Consider the following 13,377-nt stretch of genomic DNA (forward strand, 5'->3'; position numbering starts at 1 on the left):
ATGAAGTGTGTAAGGAGTCTTCATCAGACATCACTTAGAGGGCACAGATTTCTACTCTGCATTGGAGTATGTGAAGTTAGATAATGCCTCATGGAATTTTTTTCAACTCCTACCTCTACTCCTGGCTGTAGCTTTTACTGTTTAGTTAATGCAGGAAAGAAATGTTTCCGTAGTAACTTAAAAGAGATTTGTCTGCTATAAAAGCCCACAGGAACGCCAGATAAAAAGGTAATCCAAAGAAAAAGCACTCAAAATTGATTACTAGGTAACAAAGTCAACACAGGCATACATGTCAGTGACAGCTTATATTTGCTAATGCTGTATATATGAGCTGGTTAGTCAGAGCTGAATCTGGTGTAATACATGAGTATATCAGTTTCAATAAACACCGAGACAGATTTTATTTCAGCTAACACCACATATTGCAAAATCACAAATGCATTTAACCAAGAGGATACATGACAATTCCTTAACAAAATATCATCTCTTTGACATCAGTTTCAAAGGACTAAGTTGACTTTGGCTGCAGTCCTTCTGCCTGCTGTGTTATTGCAGCAATGAATATCACTGCATTACAGCAGGACTGTAGAGAAAAATAATCTTCAAAAATATAACAAAAGAAAAGCATTGATCAGCAAGTCAAGACTGAAAATAAGTATCTTTCATTTACTTCTCCAGACTGATATATCTGTTTAGTCACTTTTCTAGATACTTCACAATCAACAAAGTGAACTTAAGGCAGTATCAGAAATCATAGAAGAATTCAGTGGCAGAGAATACTGATTTTCGGGTATTGCAGTAACTAAACAATATTTCTACCCCTTAAAATAACTCAGTGAAAAAATAGGCAGGTCTCATACATTCACCCTAACTTTTTGGACAAGTATTATTTCATTTCAACAGCACTGATACCAAACGTAAGAATTTTACCTCAAAGACTTGCAGTCTTAATTTGTGACTCCTTAATACAATAATAAAAGTTTTATGAACTCAAATGATGCTATTAAGAGAGGAAAATTAGCCAAAGCCTCTCTGGACTTATTCTCAAGACCAGAATATTTAGTTCTTCTTTCCATAAACTCTGGTTATACATGAAAATGAAACATTAAAGTGCTGATCCAGAGCCAAATTGCCCTAATACATAAAAGTTTAAACTACAAAGCAAGTGCTGCTGGAAGACGAGAGCACTATCCATGTATGGGATCCATGTCACTGCTGTCTTCTGAAAGGCACTGAAGAATGATTATGCCCATAGTAATGGAACTGATCAACTTGTCCTCCCAAAAAGCACACCAGCCATGCCTTTAGAACAATGTAATATCTTGACTAGCCAAAGAAGACAGTATTTGCTTTTCTACCTATTGCCAACAACATGGGATAAAGAAAAACTACTGTGAAAGTATTAAAGAAAATTCCAGCAATATGACACTGGTTAGCTGTTGAACCTCCACAGGTTCAGATAGAGCACAAACCAGAGACTGCCCTGGGAACTCCAGTTTACATACTCCATGGCCTTGGCACATGAAGATGATCTCCATGTTGTTCTGTGAGATCTCTCCAGTGACTTTGATACAGTGTGCTACAGAAGAAAGTCTCCAAAGCACAGAACCTTTCCTACATCTCATTTGTCTCTGATAAGACTTGGTGAGGGCAGTCAGTAACTAGTTCTTCCCTCCCACATGCTCTCAGAGCTTTTTCACCATTAACAGCAAAAGAGAGAAACAGCATGTCCCCACATTCCAACAGTGTGATCATGATATTCCGAACTCTCTTACTTTTTCTTGATACCTCTCCACAAGTAAAAACATATATATAATTTTTATACTGACACAGTGATAAGAACACCTGCTTATGGAAGCCATGATGCAAACCTTCCACAGCCAGAGGGTTACTTCAGGGTGAAGTGACAGCAGTGTACTCAGTGGAGGACACTGGTAGGGACTAAAAGAACAGACACCACTACTGATGGGTCACTCTGAAAATAAGCATAAAGATTAGGAAGTCAGCACTGCAGAGCATCATTCCATGGCTTGACATCTTTTTGAAGGACTGTAGCATAGCTATTGATCTTAAGAGAAACATATGCCTATTCTGTGAAGCTAAAGATTAGGTGTCAAAATGTTCTGCACAGTAAAAATGATGCTAACCCAGGAAAGCAGAGCAGCAGCACTTCACATGCCTAAAAAATTTCAGTAGGGAGAACATGAGATGTTTCAGGACTCTCAGTCACACTACAAGTAAACAAGGATTTTACAGGTATTGCTCACCTGGACCCACAGACCTAAATTCATCCCATGTGGCATTTTTGGCACATAAACACTAGGTTGGTTTTTGGTTGTTTGTTTTGTTGTGGTTCTTTTTATTCTGTGTGTTTCTTTCTGTCTTGTAACAATCCTGACAAACAATCTATTTGTCTGTGACCTCCACCCCAGATTAGTATAACTCACTATGTGGTTAAAGCTAAACGTGTAGGTAAAAAACAGGCTCCAGATGTGACTGCTCATCTTTTCCAGTGCTCATGTCATTGTAGAATAACAGACCAGCTCCCAAGTAGTTTGTAAAACAGATCCAATAACGAACTGAGACATTTTAGGTTGTTCATCCCCATGATTTAACAGGTACCCTGTTTCACTGCATAGGGAGAGTTAAGAGCCTTAGAATTGCAAACTGGACAGCCCAAAAAGCTATGATATGATGTGCTGTGCACAGAGACATATTGGAAAACTCCTCCACAGTGTAAGGATCTCCTACAGCTAAAGCTAGCAAGGCTTCATGGTAGTTAGGAACATAGACTTCTAGAATTCCCACAGAACTGAGCAGAGCTAGTCCTTTTATTCTACATATGTATTTTATTGAACACAAAAATTGTGTTAGTAGTAAACCCACTTATTTTTATCTAATATGCTGTAGTTAGTATATTTAACAAAAAAAAAAAAGGACAGTATCTGTTCAGTTCCTAACTTGGCTGACAACTGAAGCCATCCACCTTCAAGGAAAAGAACTCTGCAATCTGTTGCAGTGATGTTTTTCCTTGTGATCTTTCTGGTCTTAGGAATTTTTAATTCCATCCTACTCAATGGCACAACTTCATGCAGATCTACTTGAAAGTGTGTTCTTTTTCCGTTATGTATATAGAGGGGTGGTTAGATCCATTGATCTAAGATGCCCCAAAAATGTGTATTTGAATCTCCCCAGGCTGAGCAGAAAGCTCAGTCTCACATCATTTGCCTACTCTGACATTCAGGCTAATATTTAAAAGGTGGTTTACATCACAGCTGCTTTTTATTTTTTTCCAAGGGCTGACTTAATTTGCATTCTTGGAGAAGCTAAATCTTGTTTATGTGGATTAAACCTGCTCACAGGGTCTTGGGTGGAAGAAAATTCATCAGGCCCTACCTGAGAACTGCATACTTCAGCTCAAAATGAGCCAATTCTGTGCCTCCACAGAGGAAACTAAGAGGAAAATTTATTGTTAAATGGGAAGGTATTACAGTGCGGTTAGTCACCTTCAGGGGTAAATGGCACTTAAATTAGGGAGTATTTAGGATGTCAATTCTGGCACCAAGTTTAGGCTTAACTACTAATTATTAGTCTAAGTACAGCCTAAATACTGCTGCAGATTCCTCACTTCTTCATTGGATTTAATCCATTACAGAATTTTAAAATCTGTGAATGGTTCAAAACCTGGTTTTATTTAAGTTCAAGTTTTGATATATGAGCCATAGTGTCTGCTAAATAACAAAGCCCCACTGAAACATGGGAAAAAGAGGACAGAGCTTTTTTTGTGGTGATCCAAACATGCATCCAGGGCAGGTCAAACAAATCAAGATGCTCACAAAGTATCACTATCAGTAGAGCACAGAAAAAAATTATAAGTCGTTCCTTTTGTGTAAGCTAGCACAGCAGAATTCTGTTATCCTAAAAGGTTCATGACTGATGAGGGAGAATATGAATTCATAGCCTATATAATGAAAAATCGAATTGTTTGATGAGACCTTGGATGAAAATTTCACCCCTTCTACTACTATAAACCTGAATGATGTTGAAGACCTTGACAATTTTCATTTGCTTCATATAATTAGGTTTTAATAATTTGACGAGAAAAGGCGACTACAACAAATTTAACATACGTAACAAATAAGGAAATTTGCATTAGATTTGAAGGATCTGGCAGACTGCCACTCACCACGATGTCTTGGAACAAACTAAAGTCATCTATAATTTCACAGATGTTAAACAAAACAAAATTAAAAAAAGTTCTATTGCTAAAAAATTCTTACGGTGAATTCAGATTTGTCTCCATGTTCATAACACAAGTAACTTGACAAATGAAAAGTAAAGATTCAGATAAATAAAACACAGTAGAATGGCCACACACAGCATGGGATCTCATAAACTACTGCAAATATTTGTACTGTTCTGAAAGTCATCTTGATTAAAAATTAACTATGTATTCACTGTTTCTATCCAGTTTTCCTGAAAAGAACTAAAAATTCATTTTTTCTCCTCTGTAGAAGAACCAAGCATGGGGTTCTCTACTACAGTCATTTATTTCTTACTTACAAATCAGACAATTCTTAACAAGACAGTACAGTACAATAATTCTTCCCATAATAAAAAAATTACATATGTGTTCTATTTTGCTGCTTTGCTGAAGTGGTTTTCCTCTGTTTGCTTTCCTGATACAAATGTCCTTGGTCAAGGTAGAGGAAAAATGTGATCAAGCTGCAAAAAAAAAAAATCCATTTAATTGACAGTCCCAGTATTGAAGGAAGCTTGTGCAACCTTTGAGTTTGTTTTCTTGTTCAAAGCTGTGCAGATGAAATTTCCAGCTTCCATCACTGCATAAAGATTTACTCCCTAAAAAAGAGGTGAAAAATGTTAAGAATAATAAATGTACATAATGAAAATGCTTAGACTCTGAACTTTTTGCTCCAGGGTCTAATTTTTGCAAACAATGGGCTTGATTCATGTTGTAGTTCAGTAACACAGATCAGCAGAGTTAGAGTGATCAACAGAATAGTTACAGCAATTTACAGAATAGTTACAGCTTCCTGTTGTTTGGAAGGTTCTACCACTTTGAGAGTGATTTCTTCTCTTAACAGCAGTGGGCCAAATGCTGGAGTAATATTTTTCAAACTCAAGAGAATCTGGAATAAAAAACTGGAATTACAACTAGAAGAAGTTGGAAAAAAAATGTCGTGTCTACATATGTGCTGTACTTCTTTATCACCCAGTGCTAAGGAACTTGATGTATTTAAGTATCCCATCTGCAGCTCAGGAAAATGGAGGAAACACACTTGTATTGGCAACTGTGTTCAGGGAGAAACAGGTTCCTGTATTCTATTGAGTAAACATAATCTCCTTCTTGAAGGAGATTTAATCCAAAATTACAGTTTACATTGCTATCACACCTGAGCAAAAATTTGCAGCTGCTTGATCTGCCCATGCTAAAAAACATGTCCCTTGAGCAACCGCTTTTTAACTAACATAAGGTACATATCAGTACTGCTTAACTGTGAAAATGAAATCAGATTACTGATTAAAGAGAAAAAATACTTCATTATCAGTCTCCCAGATTACTTGGGTGTAGTAAAAGTTTTAGAGTTAGATCATATAAGTGGTAAAAATACTTGCTCCGAAGGTTGGAATTTAGGAGCCAGTAAAGTTCCTGTAGAAGGGATGCAAAAGGGGATTTTGAACTACCAATACACTGAGCAGTCACACAAAATTGGGAGGAGGGTGTTACTCAGCATTAAAGAGTACAAGGTGTATTGGAGCAGAAATACACTTTCATCACACTTTCAGATTAATGTACTAAAGTTCAGACCAAGACCTGATTTAAATACTTAATCCTGTAATTGGTTCTAGCACTTATTTCCACGTTCTTCAGTAAACTTGGCCTTTTTCATTCTTGGAATTGGCTAAAAATGTTACTGAGAATAGAAATTACTTAACAGAAATGTAATCAAAAACATTTTTAATTTGAAAAAAATGCTTCAGAGTTTCCAATCAGCACCATGTAAAACATTTGGTCCTTACTTAGGTTTAGTTTGTAAAGCCCTATTGCACATAACGTAATATAAAAAACTTTTAATGCATCTGTGCTTTTTAACAAGGCAGAAATAAGCAACATACCGCCATGGATATATTTGGTAGTTAGATTACAGAGGATGTCAAAATAAACTCCCCAAACTATCCAATATTCATGTTTTCATCACTGTAACACTGCCTAATGTGCTATGTGTTGATAAGAAACATACGTTCACAGTTCACATTCATTAAATGGAGTACATGCATCCCTGCTTTTTTTTCTTTCTTATGCAAGTGGTGTGAACCAGAGGATTACCACGAGGGCACAATACTTGGCATTGATGAGCATGACTCACAGATGAGAATAGGACAAGAGTAGTGACAGGTGTTTGTAAGGGTGTTGAGCCAAAATAGCATGTCTTCAGATAAATACTCAGAATATACTATGTAGTAACCACTCCATATATCCACAATTACTCCTTGACACCAAGGCATGAAACCAAAAAACACAAAGAAAAGTGCCTCCAATAGTATCTATGTACTTGGACAAATGCCTTAAGTCAGACAGAAGGCAAAATCCTTTAATTCCCATGAACTTCAAAACATTCAGCCTGCCAAAGATTAATTTCATGGATCACTTCTTGATTATGTGTTCTGAAGAACAGTATAGAAGAAGAAGCAGTTATTATTTTGATGTATCTGGTCAATCTGAACTCAGTAATGTATGGTTACATACTATCCATCCTTTACTTGACACCTCAGGTGACTTCAGTCAACAAACTGAAAGCTTTAGTGTGTAGCTGAGATGAACATGAGAAAGTGCTCCTTGCAAATGGACAGCATTAGCAATTAAAATTTCATTTTGTGCCATTACACAAAAAAAGGAACGTATTAATAGATTTGTGCAATAATGATTTTACAGAACTGGCAACGGTACCAAAAACAACCAACACTACAAAGACCAAAGCTCATATATTAAAGTAATAACTTTGAGGCTCCAAGTCTCTCATCCGGTAAAAAACACATTATTTAATGGGCCAGAAAGGATTCAAGAAGCAAAGCTTTGTTTTTTTCCTTTGCATAATCCAAAATTTAACAAAACCACCAACAAAGACAACAAAACAAAAGGGCAACTAAGTGTTTCATGGTGAGATTCTCTCCATGGGATTTGGTATCAAGGACAAGCTAGATTCCTCCTTGGACACCAGACCATTAACAGATTAATCAGTCTTATCAAGAAGCCTGGAACAAGGTATATTTCATATAATCAAACTTTTTATTTAATTGCTTCATTTCACTATGAGTCAGTTGGAAAGGCCAATGGGTATTTAGCCCAAGGAAAGACTACTGAAAGCCTAAGTCTAAGGTGCACAGCAATGTAAAGTGAAGTGCAAGATTTCTCCTCCTTATTTCAAGGACCTGTGTTGTTTCAAAAGAGTAAACATCATCTTCATGAAAAGTAGCTATCCCAATGTGTATACAAACAATTCAAAATAGAGTCCACTTGTAAAATGGACACTTGTGATTAAACCTTTTCTAAACAGGTGTCTGACATCTACTCAGAATTCCCTAAAAAGCAAATGAGAGCAGATAAACTCTTACAGTGAACTCTGTAAGGCACTGAATATGCTTTAACAGTGCTCAGGGAATGTACAATTCAGAAACAAGTTTTATAATCCTTTTATGTCAAGGAACTCTATCAGCATGTGTACCACACTGAACTGCAGCCTAAAAACAACTGGTAAGCTCCTCAGTAACTCAAATCTTCATATTTCAGACATCAGACATTTCAGTTTCTTTCTGCAGTAGTTTAAATGCAAACCACACACTTTGCAGTTTTGGCAGCTCTTTATGTGTTCTCCTTTGAACTTGACTCTCAGAGTCTGCGTATCAGTTAATGTCACTGTAATGCTTGAGTTAGCACAAACACATTGTGTCACATTTGGCCACAACAGTGGCCAACAGGAAGACCAAAGAGCACACATTCACTGGAGAAGGTAGTACTAATTGGTTCCCACAAAACCAGAATAATTAACTTGCCAACCATGCTGGAGATACTAAAGGTGTGCTCTTGAGGTGTGGATGCTCACTGGTAAGGTTCATTAAAATGCAGCTCAGTGCAGATAAGCTGCTCTACCCTCTACTCCAAGAACAGAGCTGGAAATAAAAATTACTGTGAAGCCTGCTAAGCAGTAACAGGTTTTGTACAATTTTGAAATATATTAAGTGGATACCTGAGAAATAACAATGCCCTCTGCTTGGACTCCAGACACCAGGGTTTGTTTTTTTTTTCAACTTTGAAGCCAGAAAAATTTACAACAAATTAATAAGCACTATGAACCAAATCCAAAACTGTGACAAAAGCTGAGGTCCACTCAGTCTTTCCACTGTAGAGCTGATAAGCCTTCTGGAGCAATGTCTACAGTATGAATGTTTTGTGGCTACTGAGGCAGAGCAATAACTCAAAGCAGCTGCTACTAAGCTCTACTCTGCTACCATAGCTCCAGGTAGGGAGAGGGAGATTATTCAAATTATGTTAAATATGCAAACCAATTCTACTCTAAATTGCTAATGAAGACAACATCATTCATGTTATGTGTCAAGCTATGTCAAAGCACTGAGTTTGCAAAATCTACAGTTGGCTCACAGTATTTTATTGTACAGCACAAGTAATTGGCAGGTATGTATTTTATGTTTTCCAGAAAAGTATTTTTGGTTTCCTTAAAGTCTAAAGTAGAAAGTAAAAATATCTTACTGTATTGATCCCCAGACCATTAAGCATGTATATCACATCCTCTGTGGCTACATTTCCAGTAGCACCTTTTGCATAGGGACAACCACCAAGTCCTGAAACAGATGAATCCACGACAGAAACTCCCATCTGGAAAATAACAACACAAAAATGAAACATCAGCACAGAGCATTAATTATATTTATTGATAAATGGCAGGCTATATGGATTAGTTACATGCAAAAAATATGCACTTCTCCACAAATGGATGTGTTCCTTGGAGGAAGTTCCTTATAATGGAACAATTAGTCCTGACATCTTTATAAGGTAAGACTCTTCAAACACAGGATATGAAACAAAGAACTAACAGTCCATTACATACGATTTTGACAGATAAGATGATTGCTGCTTTAGAGTCAAACAGAGGTTTATGCTTTTTCTCTCTTTATCTTTCAACATGTTTCTAAATGCATCTAGCCTGCATCTATTCTTGTAAAGGCTTTCATTGAACCAAACACAATCAATGGAAGTTCTTAGATATAGGTTCTGAGCTTTACTTTGAATATTTTTAAGGGAATACTTGGTGCATGGTGTTAACTCTTCTCATTTTAACTAGTCTTAAATTAAGACTTGAAAAAACACTCAGCTGTCATAAATTCATAATTCTCTGATTTTTATTTTCTTACTGGTGCACTCAAGTACCTTCTCTCTTCTGATCCTTTCAGCATATTCATGATAAAAAATAGTAAGCCAGTTACCAACTCTGCCTAGCAGATAATACTACATTTCCTATGGGATAAAGCCTTCCCTGGAAGACAGATATGGGAGGGAAAAAAACCTGAGCCTGTAATTTCCACTGATTTGAGTGAGCTCTTGCACCCTCTTCATTCTGTAATTAAATTTTAAAATAAAGCTGAAATTGGGAAGAGATCTTTTTCTGTTACAACATGTTAGGTATGTGATCCAGGACACTGGGTCTTCCTTGTCAGACAAAGCTTTTCAGTCTTCCCCTTGAAGAAGATCAGATGCCTCTGGAGGCATTCAGACTCTAGAGATAATTAGAAGCAGACAAGGGTATTAGGCAGAACAGTCATCAGCTCTTCAAAGACACCAGCTTCTTTCTATTTTAAGTACACTCGAGGGTTCTCCCCATAGGGCTAATTTAGGCAGACATACAGTAAAACTGTAGAAGGAGAAGTCAGGCAGACTGAATCAGAGTGCAATCACAGCTCAAATTCAGGACAGGAGTTCCACTTTGACTTTGGGTCCAGAGAAATTCATATGTTAAACCATGCCTGTAACTTGAATTTGCAAGTCAGTAAGATCTGCTTTGAGGCCTGGCCAAAGAGAGAGCTGATTTCCCTTCTGAGGGACTTACCTACCCCTGCAAGCTAGTCCAGAAGCCTGAGCTTCTCCTTCACAGCCATGCACACAACTAGCTGGCAAGGTAGGCAAATGACATGTCCTGCATTTTGCAGTTGCTAAGACCCCTATCCAAACATACCCCATCAGTTGTTTTGTTTTTTGGGTTTTTTAGTTCCAAAATAAACTTCCCTAATGTTTTGTTGTACTTGCTTCTACTTTTAACAATGCTTTCCATAGTTTTATCATTGGCCTTACAAGCTCTTTAAAGTTCCAACGTTTCTGGAGGGCAATAATAAAGAGTAATCCAATGAAGTGCTGTTCCAGGTCCTTTTCTTGGACAGGGAATATTATCTTGAGCTACGTAGCTGCTCAAAGCCTGTAATAAGGACCTCAAAGGAGTTGACGTGTGTAACTGTGACAGGCAAGGCAATATGGTTTAATATTGCTCACACAATGAGAGTCTCTAAGAAGGGATATTGTCCTTTAAAGTACACTAATCTGTGACTTATGGAGTGAATCACCAAAGTACGTTTCACATTTCAGTCACTTGTTACACACTTTGTGTAACCTACCAGTCAGAAAATGTGTTATATGACACATCTGTGTCTAATACACAAAGGATAAGCGTTTATGATAGATTTCAATTGGAAATTCTCTTTTTGCATTAGCTGCTAAGATTCATGCATTTATGGTGGCAGTCATTGCTACAAGCTCCACAGTGGGAACTTTCAGGCTTGCAAGTGTCCCTGCAGAGACACATATAAGGCCTCTCAGTGGAAAGATTTAGGGTACGGTGAGGTTCTGCGGAAAAGGGTGTCTGACGTGGATGTGTGGGTTGATACAAGCATGCATGCCACTACTATGCCTGCTCTTTCAGTTTAATTTTAAGACTTCAATTAGAAATTGCTGTTCCAGAGATGAAAAGTGGTGACTCATGACAGGACCCGAGGGAATGGCCTGAAGTTGTGTCAGAGGAGGTTTAGGTTGGGTATTAGAAAAAGGTTCTTTACCCAGAGGGTGGTTGGGCACTGGAACAGGCTCCCCAGGGAAGTGGTCACAGCACCAAACCTGACAGAGTTCAAGAACCATTTGAATGATACTCTCAAGACTCTTGAGGATGGTGCTTTGCAGGGCCAAGAGTTGGACTTGATGATCCTTGTGGGTCCCTTCCAACTCAGCATATTCTGTGATTCTGTGAAGGAAGTGTCTTTCATGGAGTTTTCCCCAAACTGTAAGGTTATGTCGTAACTTCTAGAGCATTCTTCTTGATGTACTTATTTTCAATAACTTTTACATGGTGATAAAAGCTATAGGCAAATAATGTTATAGGGTACATCACAGCTGTTAAACTCCCAAGGAAGATCAGCAGACTCAGAAACAGTTTCAGTAGCATATAAAGAGTCACGTTCTAATCCCAGTGAATTATCTCATTAAATGCTTGTCCTTGTGCAAAAATCGGAAAAAAATATCAAGTAAATTGTACTTGTTGAAAAACAGCCAAAAAAAGTTTGCCAGCTGGGGAGCACCTCCCCCTCTGCAGTGTATTACTATCAGTAGTCTGCTCCAGTCAGTGACGGTAAGCAAAACCAAGAAACAATATCCTGCCAGCATTAGAAGGGCATGTTTTCTGAAGGCATTGGGGAACAGGTTGCTTACAATCATTTGTTTAAAGTGATTGTGAATACATGGAGGAGTACAGGATACTACAGCAACTTGATGGTAACATGGAACACATTGTCTAACCACATCTTTGTATTCTCAGGCAGCCTTGTCTGCATTTGATTCAAACTACCTTCCCTGGAAGCTAGAGTAAGCTCAGTCAATTTAGCCTAATGTAGATGCAAGAGCATAAAAATCCTAATGCCTTCTGCTGGCTAAGTAGTGGGAATGGTAACTTGCACGTGACTGGCAGTGATAATTGGTCTGTCTTTAAACATTGACTATTATGGCTAAGCAGAAAAAGGAGAATGTCTAGTTACAGCTTTACACTGGTAATGTCCTTGGTGTGGTGGCTTTCATCCCAGTACAGGACTCTTAAACCATTACTTCCCAGAGGCAGTGTATAAACATGAAGTCACTAAAATTGCATCTCCATCAGGATGGATTTGCTATTTGAACATTAGGCCAGTTGTAGACAAGGTCTTGACATGGTGTATATAATACAGCAGCTCTGACTGACCTCCAGATCCAACAGTTCTTCAAATCAATGCTCTTAATATGCAATGAACAGGTGTCTCTGCCTTTAGGATAATGTCTTTTAAAGTTCTCTTCACAATGCTTCTGATAAGATGTCTACTGCAACATACAACTATTTCAGCAGCAAGGTCAGCTGCATCTGTCTGCTCTTGCATGTTGTACAAATATAATGTGTTTGTTGATTCATGTGCAGAATCACTGCAGTTCATCTTCAGTGTGGCCCCATTCAAAAAAGACCTTAAATAATCCATAGTCCAAGCTCCATTCTAACAGTGCTAAAAACAGATGTTGGAAAACATCCTTCAGCAGTGCTACTAACTAATTTGGAGGTTGATATTACAACCGAGCCTGTCCAAGCACAGTCTGAAATAGCACCTAATAAATAAATTCTCTGCAAGTCTGAGCAGCTATGAAGCTGCTTTGCTTCTGCAGCCATTAAAAGCATAAGGGACTCTAAAAGAAAATCTAAAAATTGACTAAATATGTAAAACAAGGTCTTTTCCTTCATTACATCTCCAATATTTGTAAGGCTTTTACAGGAGATAAGAAGTTTCAAGCCGTTTAGCAATCTGAGCTTGCAAAGCATTCACTGTCAATAGGAGATCTTTAAAAAGCTCACAGTCTCATTGTCATTTCCTGACAGGCACTAAATTGTGCTGACATTCATGAGAAGTTGCACTGCAGCTATTCCATAGGATATGTCCTAGAGGAGCACTCACCCAGCTACTTATGTATGGACATGTGTGAGGGTGAACAATAGCTTGGCTTCCAGGACAACTATAGTGCTCCAATCTTTTTTGACACTTTGCAGCCTTTTGATAATCTCTAAATTCCTGACAGTGGTTCCTGAACACATTCAAACTTTTGCTTTGGCTAGCTTTAGCTTACTCTCTAGAGAAAGTAGAGGACTTCTTGCTCCTGTCCCATGCTAACTTCCCAATTCCCCAATGAGAGAGCAGGGAATTAAATTTATCACCTTTGTCAAACAGCCAATTTTAACAGGAAACCATTATTGCCAGTGAATAATAAATGCTTTATGTTTCTCAGTTTAC

The 13,377-nt window shown here is 37.8% G+C and overlaps 1 protein-coding gene across 4 annotated transcripts in view; it reads right to left on the reverse strand.

Annotated features, from left to right (window-relative positions):
• Positions 1-4,138: 4,138 nt before the first annotated feature.
• HMGCLL1 (3-hydroxymethyl-3-methylglutaryl-CoA lyase like 1) overlaps positions 4,139-13,377 on the reverse strand; it is a 69,384-nt gene continuing 60,145 nt past the window's right edge. For 2 of the 4 annotated variants that reach the window (XM_027696027.1, XM_027696030.1), the window contains exons 8-9: positions 8,789-8,914; positions 4,139-4,860 (exon numbers count right to left, since the gene is read on the reverse strand). In XM_027696027.1, coding sequence (XP_027551828.1) covers positions 4,747-4,860; positions 8,789-8,914 — 240 coding nt within the window. In that variant the 3' untranslated portion in view covers positions 4,139-4,746. The remainder of the gene's footprint in view (positions 4,861-8,788; positions 8,915-13,377) is intronic. The other 2 variants (XM_027696028.1, XM_027696029.1) reach the window with 2 other exon arrangements.

Source organism: Neopelma chrysocephalum, unplaced genomic scaffold, assembly GCF_003984885.1.
Source record: "Neopelma chrysocephalum unplaced genomic scaffold, ASM398488v2 Primary Assembly neopelma1_104, whole genome shotgun sequence".
Taxonomy (NCBI): Eukaryota; Metazoa; Chordata; class Aves; order Passeriformes; family Pipridae; genus Neopelma; species Neopelma chrysocephalum.